The sequence below is a fragment of the Dermacentor silvarum genome, chromosome 1 (assembly GCF_013339745.2).
Source record: "Dermacentor silvarum isolate Dsil-2018 chromosome 1, BIME_Dsil_1.4, whole genome shotgun sequence".
Lineage (NCBI taxonomy): Eukaryota > Metazoa > Arthropoda > Arachnida > Ixodida > Ixodidae > Dermacentor > Dermacentor silvarum.
The window spans coordinates 162,894,456-162,913,593 of record NC_051154.1 but is presented as its reverse complement, the minus strand read 5'-3'; the positions used below and the strand labels follow the sequence as shown (position 1 = coordinate 162,913,593).

The 19,138-nt window shown below is 41.4% G+C and overlaps 2 protein-coding genes across 2 annotated transcripts in view; one reads left to right on the top strand and one right to left on the bottom strand.

Annotated features, from left to right (window-relative positions):
- LOC119436324 (trans-Golgi network integral membrane protein 2-like) overlaps positions 1-10,177 on the bottom strand; it is a 53,176-nt gene extending 42,999 nt beyond the window's left edge. The window contains exon 1 of the mRNA XM_049657017.1: positions 9,765-10,177. Within this exon, the coding sequence (XP_049512974.1) occupies positions 9,765-9,837 (73 nt within the window). The 5' untranslated portion in view covers positions 9,838-10,177. The remainder of the gene's footprint in view (positions 1-9,764) is intronic.
- Positions 10,178-10,402: 225 nt separating this feature from the next.
- LOC119436325 (inositol polyphosphate multikinase-like) overlaps positions 10,403-19,138 on the top strand; it is a 34,858-nt gene continuing 26,122 nt past the window's right edge. The window contains exons 1-2 of the mRNA XM_037703146.2: positions 10,403-10,788; positions 16,024-16,209. Coding sequence (XP_037559074.1) covers positions 10,698-10,788; positions 16,024-16,209 — 277 coding nt within the window. The 5' untranslated portion in view covers positions 10,403-10,697. The remainder of the gene's footprint in view (positions 10,789-16,023; positions 16,210-19,138) is intronic.

The following is a 19,138-nucleotide window of genomic DNA, read 5'->3' as shown; positions in this document are numbered from 1 at the left end:
CAAACTATAATTGATACCATAAGAATAATTTTTTTTTTTTTTTAATTATGGGGTTTTACGTGCCAAAACCAGTTCTGATTATGAGGCACGCCGTAGTGGGGGACTCCGGAAATTTGGACCACCTGGGGTTCTTTAACGTGCACCTAAATCTAAGTACACGGGTGTTTTCGCATTTCGCCCCCATCGAAATGTGGCCGCCGTGGCCGAGATTCGATCCCGCGACCTCGTACTCAGCAGCCCAACACCATAGCCACTGAGCAACCACGGCGGGTAAGAATAATTTAAAAAGCACAACCATGTTCAACACTTCTCTGACTGCAATTCTACCATACCACCCTTTCAAATTCTCACCCCACTTTGAAACCAAGTCTAGCCATCTAGTCTAGCCAGGCTCTCAGGACAGCAGGAAAAATTGTTCTGCTGCTAAGGCTTTAGCAGAGGCTATATAAAATGAACACAAATATGATTAACACAAGTGAGAGCTACCAACTAAAGAGCTTCACACAGTAGTTGTGAAACCAGCAGAAAATTGAGACGTAAAAAGAAAGGGTGAAAACGGTGAAGGCACAAAGAACAAATCAGACTGGCAAAAACCATCATGCATGAGCATTACTATTAATGTTCAGCAAGATTTCTTTCACAGATGAGATGACGGAGGGTGTAACAGATATGTTACAAATCTGCATTCATAATTTCTCTACTTGCATATGTGATTTGTCAATTTTAGAGGCTCTTTCAAATAGTAGACTGTAACCACAACTACTGCACTGATCAGCCAGATGGCGTAAAGCTTGCAGCTGCTGGTATACATTTTAATGCTCCTACAACCTTTCATAAGAAAACCTACCTGTTCGACCAATGGAAATGTTGCTACAAGGGAGACCTACAGTCAACAAAATTCATGTGCTTAACTCCACATGCCTTTACCTTTTTATTTACTTTTTTTTTTGCACATCTATTTTTTTTTTTTTTTTTGGGGGGGGGGGGGGGGGGTTATAGCATTGTGTAGCTATAGGCATAGGGCGGCAAGCTCATTTATCAGTTAATTACAACTCAAGCCTCCAGTGAATTCTGAATGGGTGAAAGTATGAGCCTGAATGAGTCTTAAAGGTTACAACTCTGAGCGAGTCAAAGTGAGTTCAAAAGGGTGGGAGTCTGCGCGAGTCCACATAGGTGTGAGCCTGAGCCTGAGTAGGAGCACGTTAAGCAGGTTGAAGGGGGTGCGAGTTTACATCTAAGAGAGTCCCAGTGAACAGAAGCTTGTGTGAATAAAGAATGAACCATATATGTGAATCCAATTCTTTTCGAGTCGACGACAACACAAAAGACCAAGTTCCAATGATCATGAGTAAATCAGACTCTACTCACAAGCACGGTTTGGTAAAACCAGTAAGCCTGAATGAGGACATGTAAACAAAGAACTTATGTCTATGAAATTAACATTTACTAATTTAAGGTGCCAGGTTAATCAATCAATTGTGCAGGCACATTGGTGCATAAATAATGTTCACCACACCAATTAAAAAACATTATTGAAACAATATATAATTTTTACCGCACTTAACAGTGCATGCCATCCATTTTACACATACCCCAGCCTCACAAGTATATGCACAAGTTTGTTTCACCTGCATAAGCCAACATGAAATCTCCAATTGACACCATTATGCATAGATGCAACTTTTAATCGAGCAAATTCCCTCACTATAAGCTGCAGACAAGACAGAGGTTCACAGGAAGATGGGAGACTTGAAGTGACCAACGGTAGTTGAACAAGGGATGTCTCACAGGCCAGCCCAAGACATCTCTTGTTTGACCACTGATTTTTATGAGTTGGTGATTCTGAGTGTGGGTGAGTTTTGAAGCTGCAAATGTGAGTCAAATGAGTCCTGATATGCAAGTCTGAACTCGCGCACGATTCCATGAGTTTGTGTGAGTGGGCGATTCTGCAAATATGAATGAGCCTCAGTGAGTATGAGTACATGAACCTGCGAGTCTGAGTGAGCCTGCACAAGTCTTTTTACAATACTGAAAATCAGCGAATTCAGCTGGGTCTGACTTTGTTCCTAAACTGATGATGATGATATTTGGTGTTTTGTGGTGCAAAGGCCAAGTGTGGCCAAAGAGCGCCAAGACAATGAATGGTATGTTTGCCATGATCAGTGAGTTCCGATGACAGGATGCAATGTGGCTGTAGAGGGGCCTAAGAACAAATCGCGGTAGAGAAGTGTAAAACATATATCGAATAGAATTATGGCAGTGACGTGTGGAATGATCTGTGAGTCATGAATGGATGAGAAATGGTTTTGTTCCCAAACTCAGCCTAGCCTAGCTGAGTTTGGCTGCCGAGTTTCAGTGCGAGTTCTGTTTATCTTGCTGACCTAAGGTCCTGCACCACCTGGCCGATCACCTGTGAATGTTATTGCCTTCCAAAATTTCAAAGCGGTTTTATAATTGTTAATTCACAGATCAGTGAGGCTTCGACTGGGGCTAATTGGTATAACGCCGTTCTGTTTACTGCGCCGTACTGGTCACATAAAGGACAAAATAAATTAAACAGATTCACATGTCTGCAAATAAGGCTTTGACTGGCGCTAGTTGGTATGAGATTGTTCTGTTATCTGCGCTGCACTGTTTGCACAAAACACCAAATAAATTAAGTGGACATCCATTGTGCATATGGGTCTATTCATTTTTTATTCATTTATTTAGTAATACTGCAGGCCAATACTTTGGCCCAAGCAGGAGGGGCTTTACAGCAAGCAAAAAGAAGGTACAGACAGGCGTAAATAATCTTGCATAAAATGAACATAACGGATAAAAAGAAGCGGGGATCACACTTGGACATCGCTAAAATTCACAAAAATGCTCTGCCAATGCAGCCCATGAAATCATTTTAATCAAATACACCAATGGGAAGTGAATTCCACTTGCTCACCGTTTGAGGGGGGAAAAACGTACTTTTAAGCGTTTGTCCTAGTGAAAACTGGTGCAAGCAAATATTCGTGACTGTGTTGTGTTCTTCTCGTAACAGGCTGACATACAGAAGCGGGTAATGCCATATTATTTTCCCCAGAAAGAGTATTGCGTAGTAGTACAAGGTGATTAATTTTTCTGTGTGTTTGTAATGTCTGTATTGTTTTGTAATATTAATGAGAACGGGGAATCATTCCTGGCATATTTTCCGTATATAAATCTCGCAGCTTTTCTCTGGACTCCCTCGAGTTCCATAATGCCCTTTTTAGTATGTCGGTCCCAGACTTCAGCAGCATATTCTAATTTAGATCTCACTGTTGCATTGTAGGCTAATATTTTAGTTCTTATAGGTGCGTGTTTAAGCTTTGTCTTTACGAACCACAGTTTCTTTAATGCTGCTGAGCAGATATCTGAGATATGTGTTGACCATGTGAGTTTATTGGTAAGAGTAATGCCAAGATATTTATATTTTTCGAGTTCGGTGACAGTTCTGTTTTTCAAGATGGCAATGAAATTTGCTGGGAGATTTTTTTCTTGTTATGCGTAAAAGTATGTTTTTTTTCTGCATTGAGCTGCATTCCCCAATTTGAACACCAGTCAGAGATTGCTACAAGGCATCTCTGCAACACATCATGATCATTATGGGACATAATTTCCTTGAAGATAACACTGTCAATCGTGTATAACGGAATGGACACATTAGCAGGAATCACATCAATCATATCATTAACATAAATTAAAAATAACAATGGCCCTAACACAGTGCCTTGAGGAACTCCTGAGGTGACCTGATGGGCACTAGAACTACAATGTCTAACTTCAACAAACTGCTCTCCATCTTTCAGGTAAGCACGAATCCACTGTATAATACCAAAAGTAAGTCCAATTTTTTCTAATTTATATAGTAACTTTCTATGGGGAACCCTATCAAATGCTTTGCTATAGTCCAGAAAGAGCACATCTATTTGTCTGGATAAATCAAGTTATGGGAAAGTTCATGCATGGTTGTCACTAGTTGAGTCACCGTGGAGAGTCCTTTTCTGAAACCGTGCTGAAAAGGTGATAGTATGTTATGATCTTTCAAGAACCCTTGTATGAAACCAGCGACAATATGTTCCAATAGCTTGCAACTCGTGCTAGTAATAGATATAGGCTGATAGTTTGAAACTATTAGATGGTCTCCTTTCTTGTGCACCGGCCCAACACGTGCTTTGTGCCAGTCTGCCGGCATTTCTCCTAATTTTAAAGATAACTGAAAAAAATTTGGAATAAATTCAGCTATTTGTTCAGAATATCATCTCAAGAAAGCATTAGAAATATTACCAGGACCAGCAGATTTTTTAATATTTATATTTAGGAGCAGCACCAGGACACCCTCAGGAGTGATTAAAATGTCATCTACCGACGGGCTACATGTGCTTGAAAGCTGTTTGATTTTGCTCCGCAAACACACTTTGAAAATAAACATTGAAGTGTTCTGCAATGTTGTGTGCATCTTCTATTTCAATTCCATTAACTTTAATGCTCTCTATCTGCTGTTTTCTTTGGCTTAGGTGTAACCAAAACTTTCTCGGATCACTAGAAAGAAATTCTTCAATATTCGTACTCTAGAACCTATCTCTGGCCAAATTTACCTTTATCAGCAATTCTTGTTTCCGATGCACAATATGCGGGGGCTCGTCGTTTTGTTCCTCTTTCTCAGTCTTAATTTTACGTTTGGCTTGGATAATTTTTCAATTTATCCAAGGATTCAGCCGTTGTTTTCGAACAGCTTTTACAGGGACGAACTGTTTAGTACAGTACTCTACAGTATCCTGAAATCGTTGCCCATGAAAGTTTAACATTATTATCAATTATTTTAAGATGTGTACCTAGATAACCTATGACTGCTACATCATCGGCATTAGTAAAGTCTCCAATTGTTTTTACAGTTATATGACTTTGGTGCATTTCCGGTGGAACATCCCCCAAAAAAGATATAAGCTTGAGATCCGATATACTAGGCTCAACCACTGCTGTTCAGCCAAAAAATATTTCGCTCAGGAACAGAAGATCCAGAATATTATTTCTCTGGGTATCATTATTAATAACCTGCTGGAGGCTAAGATTGAGCATGTCTATCACTAAGTGGCATGTTTTTTCCGCTCAGTCTTAGAAGACGATCATACAATTGTATATACGAGTCATCGGTACCTGGAGCCCGATATGCAGAAACAAGAAAAACAAAAGTCCCCAGATTTTGTCCTTGTGTGAATAGTACAACGCAGTAAACAGAATAAATTCACACATACAAATACAGAAATTATAGAAGCCTTTGCACAATGTTCAGCAGGTTTAGAGCACGTCAGCATGCCCTCTTGTCACCTTAATTGCAAAAGAAACTCCAGCAAATACTGAATTGCCTTTGGACATGCGCACTGAGCATCAACAGTAATAACAATAATGATCAATTGTGATAGTTTATCCTGGTCTTATTTATTTATTATTTATTAAAATACTTTCAGGGCCCAAAGGCACTACACAAAAGAGTGGGGAAAAAATGGCAAAGACATGCAGCTAACAAAATATTACAAGGCATCTTGTAAAGTGATCTTGAACTCGTGGTCATCAGTTATGCTTGCGATTGTGGAGGGAAGGTGGTTCCATGCGACGCTTGTTCTAGGAACAAAAGATTCATTGCACAATTTTTTGTTCCTTTCTTTTTATGTTTCAATTTCCTGCAGTTTCCACAACTGCAGTGTGAGACCCTTCAGCTGGTAGTTTGTACTTGTGCCATACTTCTGTGCATTTTTATACTTTCTGCAAAAGCCTTAGCAGCACAATTCTTTGATCTGTCACACATTTTTTCCAGCATATTACAGTCTGTGTGAAAGTTTTAGCTCCCCAACAATATCTAGCGAAGTATTACATTAGCCCATCAAGCTATTCTCAGGACATAATGCATTTCTATGCAGTCAATTCTTTCACTTTACTACCAATGTAAGACATTGGCGATGTAATCTATGAAACTTTTTTTTTAACCCCAGCTGCTGCAGTAGGTACTGCAGAATTCAGAAAAAGCTAAGGGATACAGGTCAGCAGTAGGCAAGGGTCACCTGTGGGTCGCCTGTTAGCTGCAGCCTACCGAGTGCAAAAGAGTGCCAATTTGGGTTGACAAGTACAAGTTTTAGCTAAATAGAGAATGAGCGCATGGGACAGGACAAATGGACAAAGTGTTGACTGTCTAAAAAATTCTATTGCACACAAGGCAATATATAAAGGTGCTGGAAGGAGAGAAGGAGATAAGCACGCAAAATACAAAATATTAAAAGCAATAACATGGGTGCCAATCATGCATGTGAAAGAAGCATGATTACACTGAAGAGCAGTGAAACCTAACTCACACGTGTCACCTTTCTTGTTGGTGCAAAAAGCCTCATATTACCGTTTTATTAAAAAAGATTCGTATGAACTGGTTCATGTCTAGCTCCAATTATTAGCAACCTTATAGCCAGCTGACAGATGCCTCATGGATAGCCTGCGACAAACAGGCACTATGAAAGTCTTCGGATATGTAGCCAATTTTTTCAGTAATGTAACAAGCACTCAGCTTGGTGCTAGACAGATAATTTACATGTTGCATTCTTGCTTGGAGGAACTACAATGACTGAATTTCCTACTAATAAACTAAGGTTCCTATCCAATTATTGACCATACATGCTGACGGAATGGCATCTGATCTAATTAAAGACTCTGAAAGACTCCCTACCCTATAGCTCAGCATATTCAAGTCATGTTTGGGGGCCACCTTGTCACGGTCTTACCATCACATTATTTGCAGCAGCTTCGATTCGCTGGTGCTTAGACTGCGAATGGCAGGTTTTCTGAACCATTTGCTTTCTGCTGTTGCTGAATGTCTTTTAGCAGACATAAATTTCCCAGAAATTGAGAAAACCAATACAAAAGAAAAAACTTTGCTATCATGCAACATTATCATTCCGTTTTTGCACCAGTGTCACATCGCATAAAAAAACTAGCCGAGAGGGTCGGCATCAGAGGTATTTTTTTTTTGGCAAAAGAACAAGTTGTTCTCCAGTATGTGCCACAAAGTTAACTGAGAGAACACCTGCCAATGCAAGTGTGATAAACACAAGACATTTTTCTTAATGGTGAGACAACGTAGCGTACAACATTCCTCTTTCATGTGGTCGTTACTACATTGGCCAAACTAGCCGTTGTGTCAATGACTGCTTGACGGAACATGCCAATTTAAGTGGAGTGTAGGCTGCCAGCTTGCAGCACATAGTGCCCGATGCAGCTGTACGGCACCGTTCAATCAGTGCAGGATATTAAAGGGACACGAAGGGGCTTTCGAATTGGAAGATTTACGGTGGTTTGGAAGGCTGTCACAATGTAATTCAACACCTGAAAGTTAATTTCGCGATCATGCGCGTAGTAAAATTTACGCTGAAGCTCCGACCCCATGCGCAGAGCGTAGCGGCAAGTAACTGGGTGTAAGGATGACATCAGCACAGGGGTCCCGTGAGCACTCTATTCGAATCATGCGCCTCGCCAATACCCATGACGACGTCACAATTGCCTTCATCAGGGCCCATTAACCAACCTGCGGCGTTTCCCGCAGACGCTGCTGCTCGTTTTTGCTAAATTAAAGCAACGTGCGGCTTGTTAAACTGTGATTTTTGTATTCAGGGGGTGAAATAATTCGCTGAAAGCTCCATTTTTTTTTTATAAAGTGTTTCAGCTTCCCTTTAAGGCGTTATCGGGACCAGTTGGTACGCAAAATATATGAAGCTTTTTGGGCATCGACAGGAAAGGTGACACATATGTGAGCATGCTGTCACTACTCTCCAAGGAGTCGTGCTTCTTTCACATGTATGGTTGATGGCCCCTGTTCTTGCTTTCTGTTTTTTTACTTTAGATGCTTATCTCGCCCATCTTCTGGCACTTTTATATATTACCTTGTGTGCAATAAAATTGAGCCGACAGTAAGCACTTTGTTAATTCTGTTTGTCCTGTCCTCTATGTGCTGTTACTCCATTGAGCTACCTAATCAAGTCAATTGTAGAGGGAAGTCAGTCACCCTTCCAATTTGCCTCCACTTCTAGATAGTTCTCAATCTGAAAACACCATGTCAGTTATTTGCCTGCTACAACCAGTGGAATTCATTACGACACCATTTGAAACCAAGCTCACGGCACTCTTTGCAGCTGCGAAAAGATGGTTGACGTTCCATACTAACAGCCAAGTGCATTCTACATATACACACCTTGAGTCCTAAACCTACATGTCCTAGACACAATAGCCCAGTAAATCAAAGAGAACCCAAGTGTTTGAATGTATTGCTGCAACATTTCCTTAAAGTGAGTCATGTTTACGTATGAACCATATAATTAGAGATTGGAGTTTTTGGTTTTTACCGATAAGTGCCAAACACTACCTGCTGATTCCAATTTTAGGTATTATATTTAAGCTGAAAAGTGCCGAATTTAGTGATTCATCATGGCCCATCACACTAGGCCCTGCAATGGATCAGACTCTTCTAAGTAGATTGGGTGCTCGTACTTAAGCCCCCTTACTCGTGTTTGGCTGGTACAAATAATCCCCCGCGTGTAAGAGTAAGAATGTGGTTTCCAGACGAGCAGGTTTTCGTTTTGTCAGGCTTGCGTGAACCTCACTCGAATACCAGGGGCTTCGCCAACCGCGTCATGACAAAGACGATTTAATAAGAGAAATTTATGCATGTCCATTCCTTCCCGCGTATCCTCGTCAGTCTGGCTGTGGAAAAATTGAAGGGGATTTGGTAATGGGGTTGATGCTTTTCAAGCAGGAGCCGCCATCAGTGCGTACCAACTTCTTGACACAAACAGGGCGAGGACACGATCAGGGAGCCTATTTCAAGAGGCACAAACAAACTGGCGATTGTGGATATACAGTAAGATTCCAGGAATTTGTGGGGGCCTCTTTTTTTTCCGTGGGCCAGTGTCAAATAATTTTTGAAATATATGCACCACTTTCCCACCCCAAGTGACTACTATACAGCATGTAGTACAGACCTGCCTGCACCTTCTACGCCCTCGTGCTTTATTGTAGTGCCTTAATGACAATAACGTTTTGTCGTTCAACTGTTTCCTTCCAATACAAATTCGTGTGAACGGTAATGGCGGTAATGTAAATAAATAGGTGCTGATCAGCGGTGAATTTTCAGAGGAAAATAAATGCCAATAAATGCCTGCCGAATTTCAAAAAAGTATATGCCGAGAAACCCTGTCCCCCTGCGTTAAGGAAAGCACCCTGTTCAAGTGATTTTCGCCGGCCTAAGCACCATAAGCATAGAAAGGTACCGAAAAAATAAAAGCAATACTTGCAAAAAAAAATGCAGTTCCTAGTTACGTTATAAATGAGCAGAAAGTAGCGTTTTAGGCAGTCTGGTGGTAAGTGCATTTGCTTCAATTTCAAGGTAACCATCGTAGCTTCCACAACTTTACTCCACTTCGCGAAAGAAATTGCGTCAACAATTCAGAAAGAAACGCCAGATGTGGTGGGACTTCGCAAAAAGTGAAACTGACGTCTGTTTACACAACAACATGCACGCACACAATGCTCAATAAGCACTTGCAAGTGAAATTCAAACCGAAATCCACTGCAGAGCACCAGGGCACAAAATTCACAGAAACAACGAAACCGTTAATACAGACATTCAATAAGGGCACAACGTTAGACTAGGACCCTTCAAAAGACTCAACGTCTAAAGTTTTGACCTGTAACAGGAACCGCACGCGTTAGTTTACCTTGCACGCTACGAACAACGAAGAGCCAGAGTAAAAAGCATGCAGCTCCACTTGAGAGCTGCGGGACTGCCATTGTAGCGACGATTTCGACGAATACTTGACCACGCGTCCTCAGTGAATTATCCGGCCACTGGTTTTGATACACTACAATACGACGATACCGCTACTATATCGCTACGGAACATACAAACACCAACCGAACTACTGCAATCGCAATCACTGTTGCCCCTCTCAGTTGCGACTGATACGAACTATGCGAAACGGTTTCACTTCAGGGCACTGGCTAGATATCACCGTTTCATCAAAGTACGTCTTCTTTACTGCGTGCTGTCTTATCAGGTTTTTTTAATTAATTACGACTATAAGTTACCACAGGCGTTGCTATAGCGTTGCACGGGCACAGAATATTTACTACTGTTACGACACGCCATAGTTTCGAAATACGAAGTGCGTTACAGGGTTTCAATTAGTTTTATCAGACGCCATATATAAATAATAACAATGTTTCTTAAAGTTTAATGTTTAGTGTCATTTTTATAAGACATCGACAAAAATTAACAACTCTATTTTTACTGGTTTTTGTTTGGTTTAGGCAACGCCTCCTATAAAGACAGGAGGCGTTGGTTTAGGCATGGTTTAGGTGGTGCGTTCTGTGTTCTGTGCCGCAGCACCGCATAATAGACGCAGAAACGCGGGGTGTTATAGTTGCATTTGGCCAGCTCAAATAATTGCTTTGACTGATGCTACACGGGCTGCACGCTACACTTTTGGTTGCTTCGTTCGCCGTGGTGAACTGTAGCTTCTGCAGGACTGCAGCTGTGGAGCGCTTGTAGAATTGGTTCTTCGTGGGGCTTTGATGTAGTTATTCTTAAAACTTCATCGCCACGTCGTACTGACTGATAAGAATTGTTAAGTGTTTTTTTAAAGTTAGCCATGAAGGAGGGAACTCTGTTGCCCGAGGAAACGTTGTTGTTCGACTATCAAATCGCCGGCCACGTTCACGGGAACAAAAAAACCAAGTTAGGTAATCCATATTACGTATTAAAGCGCGCGGGTTGCAAGTATCTTAAGGTTTCTTGGCGATGTGGCATTGTGCATGCTGTTTCACAAGCAAAATGCAACTACTAAGGTAGTGTCTGAGCTACTTTGCCTGATGCTTTTGGTATTAGTTTTGCTTATTTACAATGCATTGTCTTTGTGGCTGTCATTTGCATGATAGTGCCTTGTGCTGTCAAATTCAGGTCTTCTTGTACGGAGTGTTTAGTGTTAAGAATGAATGGTGTGTATTCCAATTCATGTCGTTAACTTAAAAAATGAACCCACTGTACTGTCTCATCGGCAATAACATTCTGCTCAGTATGAGGTTGCGCGTACAAGTGGTCAGCATTAATCTAGAGCCGTGCCTCCTTAGCCCGTGTTACTTTAGGATTTTGAACTCTTTAATTTTAACTTCAAAATTTAACTTGAAAATAAACTGCCAGTGAGCAGTTCATAATCAAACATGTACCATGTTCAAGAAGCCACGTAAATAAAAAAAAAAAATGGTATTCTAGATTTAAGGTTTTTGGCTTTGGTATTGTTTAGTGGATAGCGCCAGTACTGTATAGGTATAATGTGGTATTGCGTTATGCTCACTTTCATCAGCTGGAAGGTCGTTGCTGCACTGTGAACATCTGTTGCCCCAAGTGTATTTACCACATTTACTGATAACTTATCTGTTCGAGATTTCAACAGCAACTGGTAACAAATGTCACTGAAACACTCTGTCAAACCATTCAAATCTGGCAGGAATGGGGCAGGAATGTGTGATAACTTCTCATTATTACTGTCCGCCCATTTTATGTCCACTTCAGGACAAAGGCCCCTCCCAATGATCTCCAACTACAGCTGTCTTGCACCAGCTGATTCTATCTTATGCCTGCATATATTCTTATCACACTACCTAATCTGCTGCTGTGCTTGACTGCATTTTACTGGCACCTATTCTGTTTCTCTAACAGACCATCATTGGTCTGCTGTGTGCATTACATGACAACTCCACTTATTCCTCTTAAGCTGAAATAGAATATCAGCTTCACCAATTTGCTCTCTAATGCAAACTACCGAGTCTTCCCATTTCCTAACGGGAGGAGGAGGAAAAACATTTATTAAGAGAAAAAAAAAAAAACGAAAAAACAAGCAGGGCGTCTTCCTGCTTGTGTTGGGAGGTGCCCTCAGTCCAGGGCTCCTGCGGCTCTTGCTGTCTCCCGGGCCCGCCGCACCAGTTGTTGCTGGTCACGAGGGTCCGAGCTAGTCAGCACGGCCTCCCACTGCTCGGGTGTTGGGTTGGGTATATGCGGGGCTACCTGTATATTGGGGCATGCCCATGTGGTGTGATATAGGGAAGCGTAGTCGTTACAAAGGGGGCATTTGTACGAGTACAGTGCAGGGTGTATTGCATGTAATCTGCTTAAATGGGGGTGTGTGTTGGTTTGTAATTGTCGCCATGCTACTGCGTCTTTGCGTGAGAGGGTCTTGTGCGGAGGTGGGTATTGTCGTCTGTTCAATCTGTGGTGTTCTAATATGGCGTGGTATTGTAAAGGTACAGGCTCCATAGATGCAGCCGTATCCCTCTCTTGTGGCGCCTGGGTGGCATGAGCTCGGGCTACAGCGTGCGCACGCTGATTTCCACGGAGGGACTCGTGTCCTGGAGTCCATACTATTTCAACGTCGGGTAATTGAGAGGCTTGTTTGAGGAGTCGGGCGGCGATGGAACATATTCTGCCTCTGGCATAGCTACGACAAGCTGCTTGAGAGTCGGTAATAATTGTAGTGTGTTCTTTGGTTTGACTAGAGGCGATGGCTAAGGCGATGGCTGTCTCCTCCGCTTCGAGGGTATTGGCAGTGCGGACCGTCATCGAGACCACCTCTTGAAGGTTATGGTCGACAACACTGACTGCCATGGCTGCTTTTCGGGGGTACTGCGCGGTATCTGTGTATATAGTATGTTGGGGAGGTTACCGTATCTTGTTTGAAGAGTCTTTTCGCGAGCTTTGCGACGACCGGCATGATGTTCCGGGTGCATGCTTCTGGGGATGGCAGCTACCTTGATATGCTCCCAGATGTTGGGGGCCAGATAGATTGATTTTTCGTGGCCTCAGCCCTGTGTTGGGTAGCCTAGGCGCGCTAGGAGCTTCTTGCCTGTTGGTGTGAGGGCTAGGCGTTATCATTTTCTGTTCCATTGCTCATTGCAGAATCCTTAGCTTCTCAGGCTTCATTGTTATTATGAAGTTTCAGCCCTAGGTTAGTGAGAAATCTATAAGTTGAGTGTATGCACATAAGTGTATAATTTTCTCTTCAAAGATATCAGTTCATGACTTGAAAGCACCTGTTGTATGTGTGCAGCTCATTTTTATTTTTCTGGAAATTTTCTTCTCGTGATCCATTCCCCCGCAATTAGTTGGCCTCAGTGTACTCCTTAGTCTCAAGAGGCTGACTACTGATCACAAAATCTTTTCTTTGCTATTGAACATTATCTTAATTTATTTTTATTTTCCATAATAATTCATAAACATACCCTTAGACTTTGCCTGTTCAAGTCCTTGATCATTTCTAGAGATTAACCCCCACTGTTGCTGAACAGGACAATGTCATTTGCAAACTGCAGGTTGCTGATATATTCCCAATTGATCCTTACAGTAATCCCTTCCGACTTTGCACCTTGAATATATTTTGCAAGCATACAGTGAATTACATGGGAGAGAGTTTCCTTGCCTAATGCCAATCTTAATTGGCGTTTTTCTTTTTGTGAAGAGTTATGGTAGTTGTGAAGTCTCTGTTGATATTTCTCAAAATATTACATATGTTATTGATTTGAATGGTACACACTCTATGAAGCCTGCTTACAGGGGTTTGTTATATTGTGCAGACTTCTCAGTTATCTGATAAACTGGATGTGATCCATTGTTGAATAACTACAGAAGGAAGGTAGCAGGCTTTTTAAATATATGTTCAGGGAGCACACATAAACTTAGACAGCATGGGTCCTATCATCTTCAGCTTTGTCAGTAGCTTTCTCACTGTTCTACCTAAAGCTTTGTTCACGGCAGTGTTTATTTGCCATTGTTTTGCTAGGCTGGCATTGCTCAAAATCATAAATTTGAGTGCTGCAAGGACCATGCAAACACCATAGGGAATTAGACTTCATTGTTTCTTGTTTGACAAATCTTTTTTTAGTGACTGGACACCAAGCTATCATGTATCATTGGAAGTAGCAGCCTGTTTTGTCTAAAGTGAGCATTTGTTTTGCTCATGCCGGACTTGGTTTTTGTGCAAGTATCAAGTCACAAATTATGAGTTGTTAATATGGCCTATTGACTCGTGAACTGTGCAACACTGAATGAAGTGCCCTGTTCCCAAGTCGTTGCTAGTGTGTTTATTGTCAAAGCACACAACCTATTGTGCACTGTTTGAGAATAAGAAAGGGTGTACAATGCGAGAAATCGATAAAAATGAAAGTGCTTTCTTGGCATGAGTTAGAAGGGCTGGTGGGCTAGTTCACAGAGCACAAAAGAGAAGATAAGGGTTGGTGTGCACTGTCCACCATTGTCTTATCATGCTCTGTGTTTGGTGGTTCCCAATTTATACACTTGATAGCACGAAACTATGGCATGCATTTTCAGCATTCTAGATAGTGGAACATAACTTATGATTATGACAGAGTAAAAACATGTCAAAATTGCCCCATTGGTGTTAGGGTTAAATAATTTATTTAGAACATGAAAACAGAGGTTGGGTGGGTATTAGTATGACGAGGGCAGCTCATGTTTTAATAATAATAGAAAAAAAAAAAACCCAGCAATAACTCTGCCTTAGGAAATAATTGATGTTTTGAGAATCGTACTATTCCTAGAATGAAGCCCCATTTCTGGTTACTGCTTCGGTATTCTTGAATTGTTAATATCTTTAAACTTGCGTTGGAACCTCTGTGTAGCATTCAAACCTCTGTGTACAAAGAGCTGGATAATCACAGAGAAACATAGAATGTATGACATGGTGCAGTGGATACTAAATAGTGCTACTATTTCAAAATTTTTAAAAACCATAGAAGCTCAGCCAATTTAAGTATGTGTCATATGCATGTGACATCCCATTTTGAAGCCCCCAGTGTTGGGAACATAAAAGCAGAGTGCTGCAGCTGTCTGCGCATTTTCAACTTTCAGTAATGGACTTTGATTGGCTGGAACAATGTTGCTATGCAAAATTAGCACTGATTTTTGTTGGGAACGTTGTTATACACTGTTTGTGAAGTGTCTGGGGATCATGCTCATCATATGGAACTGTTTGGAAGTGGGCAGCAGTATTCCAGCAGAAAGCAGTGATCGTTGACATGCTTCCCACAAGATGCCCTCACAAGATGCTCACAATGTGTGTTAATACAGATGCTGCAGTTATATTGGATAATGGAGATGTTAGTATCACCTTTTGGAACAGACTGAATGATTGTAAATCGCCTAATTTTGTTGCTAGATCACCCATACCTGGATTTTACTCAAAGGAGAGAAAAATGTATGTTCTAAACAATGCATAATGAGTAGAATAATAAACTGATAGGTTTTAACATTCCAAAGCTGCACCTTGTCTGGGGAGTTTGTATAGGAAAGGGCTTTAAAATTATTCTAACCACCTGGGGTTGTTAAGTGTGCACAGAAATATCAATACAAGGTGCTTTTTTCATCCCACCATCATTGAATTAATGCAACCACTCGCTTGGGAACCAAGCCCTCAATCCAAATAGCAGAACACCATAGTCATTGACAAAGAGTACGATGAATGCAATACAGAATACAGTGGCATATATCAGAATGAATACATTACCAATTAATGGAATACAATAATACAAGCACCACATAAACAGTTAATAGCAGCATTTCATTCAATTTCAGTGTGGAAGTTCACATTGAAGTGTTATTGCATTTGTGTCCTACAATGTTAATTAAAACAGGGAAATAGTCTAAAGTGTGTGTTCAGAATTTTTCTTTGTCGGATTTTTCACAAATAACTAAGTATTAGGAGACTATAGTTCACGAAGTATGTTGTAAATTTCACAACTCAATCTGTTAGCCTGAAACTTATGAACTCCCATGACTTGGTGCCCATTCTATTTAAGCAGACAGACAGCTTCCCTCCATTAGGGGGCGCTTCTTATCTGTGTACTTTGTGTTAGTGGACATATTAATCTTTTCTTCCTTTATTTTTCATGTCTCCTCCAAACTTGTAGGTCTTCTGAAACACAGAGATGGGTCCATCTTGAAGCCTTTGTTGAGCAGTGATGAGCGCACCCTACGAGAGCACAAGTTTTATGAAGAGGTTTTTAAAGCTGAACAACCTCTACCAGAGCTGTTGACCCTGAGGACTTTCCTGCCTAAGTACCTGGGAACATGGAGGACGGACTACCTTGGCCAAGGCATGGGCATAACATTTGATTACATGGCTGTGCTTGCCATATTTCTTTCGTAACAGCACTGTTTTCTGTGTAGAAATGAATTGAACGCCGGATGACCTTGCACCACCTGCTCCAGTTCATGATGAACAGGACGTATTCCTTTTAAGAAAAACAAAATTATATGTGCAAATGGTTAAAAAATTTTAATTTCAAGGAAAGAGGTAGGACCGCTTTGTTATGAAGAAGAAGAAAAATCTTTTTTGTACAATTCAGTTTATTTTCTACATTGAGTTGGAGGCATTTAAGGGAAAAAAACATTGTATAAATCTTAAGAATCTCTTAAGACCTGTACAATCAGCAGCAGCACTTGGTCCGAGTTCAGAACATATATATAGATGGATATGAGGTGATACAATAAAAAATAGGTTCAGACATCCAAAAGGGGAATAGAATTACAAGAAGTCAAACAAAATGGGTACTATAGACATAGTGAAATACAAAACTTAAAGCTATGCTTTTATGCTTGCATATTTGCAGCAAAAATACAACCAGAACTACTTTAATGACAAGAAAGCAATTATGCAACCTACATAGATTTTCTAGTAAAAAAAAAAAAAAGAGAAAAAAAAAGTACTATTTGCCGAAAAATGCACCTGTTTAACATGATAGTTCATATTTTGTGATTAAATTCCCTGGGACTGAGCAACTTAATTTTGTCATGTTCATATGCACATGTATGTTTGCCAAATTTTGTCATTCTGACAGAAGTTTTGTTCATGCTGTCTGTTTTGCAGTGTTGAACAAATATTTTGAATACTGCTTTGCTGTGCTGTTTGTTTTGTTTCACAACTTTCAAGGCCTGGGGTAGCTTAGCATTATAGTAGTTGATGTTGGCCTGGTCCTTTCCGGAAGCGTTATTTCTTCCAGGAGAGGATGCTTGGAGGGAGTACTGAACAGGGCCGGTATTTTGTAGCGATGCCTTTCCGGTAATAATGCCTTTTCGCGTTTATCGCGCTTTGTCAGTGGTCAGAGCTCGCGTTATCAATGGGATCAGCCGGCCGTGAGCGGTGGATGATAAGACTAGTATAGAATAAGTCATAAGGCATCGCCACAAAATCGCGGCCCAGGCATCCTTGAAAGTGCATTAGCATATTCTCTCCAACATGGCCAGTGTAGCGCATTTCTTTTTTATTTCCTGAAATGGCAGCACTTAACAGCACCATCCAGCGAAGTCCGAAAAGGCAGGTGGTGGTGAATGCTTGCCAAGTGAACCAACAGCGACTCAGTTTACAAAGTGTAGACAAGTTTTAAGGGGACTTTGAAAATAATTTTGTGGAGATCTGGGAAACTGAGGTGACAAGAGCTGTTTTTGGAGCCTGGCAAATTGGTGTAGCTTCTGTTGCTCCTCAAACCACTTTTTTTCCCTTGAACGTGGACACAACTAATGATCGGCAACAAAACCAAGGATGGAAGCGTGGGCTATTCGTCTAGTGTTGGGGCCAGTAAAGCATGGGTGTGCATTCATACATCACCTTTTTTGTTTGTTTTTCATACTGTTTTACCCGGTTCTAAAGAAAGCCAAACTCGTGCATCTTTAAATTGCATGGTCACTGGCAGAAACTGCTGAACTGGGTGACCGTCGGCATTGTCTTTCCCTGAGAATCTTCCATGGCATTGGTAATGCTCTCAGTGCCTTGGAACTAGATTCACAGTGTTTACACAGCATATTTATGTCATTCAAACGTGTATTAGTGTTAACCACTTTTATGCATCTTGTAATCTATGCTTTGCAGTTTTAATAAGTTGTGTACATTCTAAACAAGATCAACTCAATTTTTCTCAGACTGAATTTGAGTTTTTGTTTAATGAAAGGTCCTAATAACATCAAGTTACGTTATTGTTTTAGAAGCAAAACATTACTACTTTAATCTGTCAATCAAGCACAAATGGCTTAATGTATATTACAAGGAGCTTATATACAAGGAATCATTGTTTCTTGTCTGTTTGTCATACGAGGAATCATTGCTTCTTGTCTGTTAGTCTTGTTCTTATACAGGGTGTGTACAGGTCCTTGAAATCCTTGAAAACCCTTGAAATTGAAAAGTACGTTTTCAAGGCCCTTGAAAGTCCTAGAATTTTTTTTCCTTCCTTGAAAACCCTTTAATTTCGCGAGCAATGCACTCTGATATCGACATTGCAACCTCCTTTCTGTGATAGATCGGCGTCGATCTGACAAACTCCCTATTTCAGAAACAATACGCCGGCGCGAGCACACATGGTTCCGTTTTGCAGAACTGCACGAAAAAAATAAAAGGCATCACCGCGTCAAACAGTGAACGAAGCGGAGCGAGAGACCCGTGCAGCGCTTCGGTGCTGGCTCTGCTGGCATGTGTACGCTGCTTTCCTCACCCTATCGTTCGTTTCACTCCTCGCCCCTGGGTCTGCCTTGTCCCACTTTCACTCTTGCGCGCGAGGTGAAGCTAGTGAAGCTAAAGAGAGCTATAGTGGAGCAACTTTACCACTGATGCTCAGTGCCTTTGGAAGGAGGTTTGTTATATTATTTATGATAATATAAGTGCAATAACATTACCGTATTTTCCGGTCTATAATTCGCACCTTTGTATAAGACTACCCCTCAAAACGGCAGTTTTATTGCGATAGCAATTATATGGACACTTCAACCGGATTTCTGCCGTCGGCGTCGCCGTCGTCGTCGCCGTGAGGTTCCGTATAGATAAAATCTTCGCCGCGCGCCGTATGCCCCAGCGGAAGCGTGCGGGGACGCGCGCTATCACGGAGAGCGAACGCACTCAATCCCCCACGCGCAAGCAAGGAAGCGGAAAGCTCAGCGCCGGAGGGAGCAGGGGGGGGGGGCACTTCTCTGCCAACAACCGCGGTCGTCGTTCGTTCGACCGCACCGTCTCTTATCTCCACACGGCTCTGACCTTTA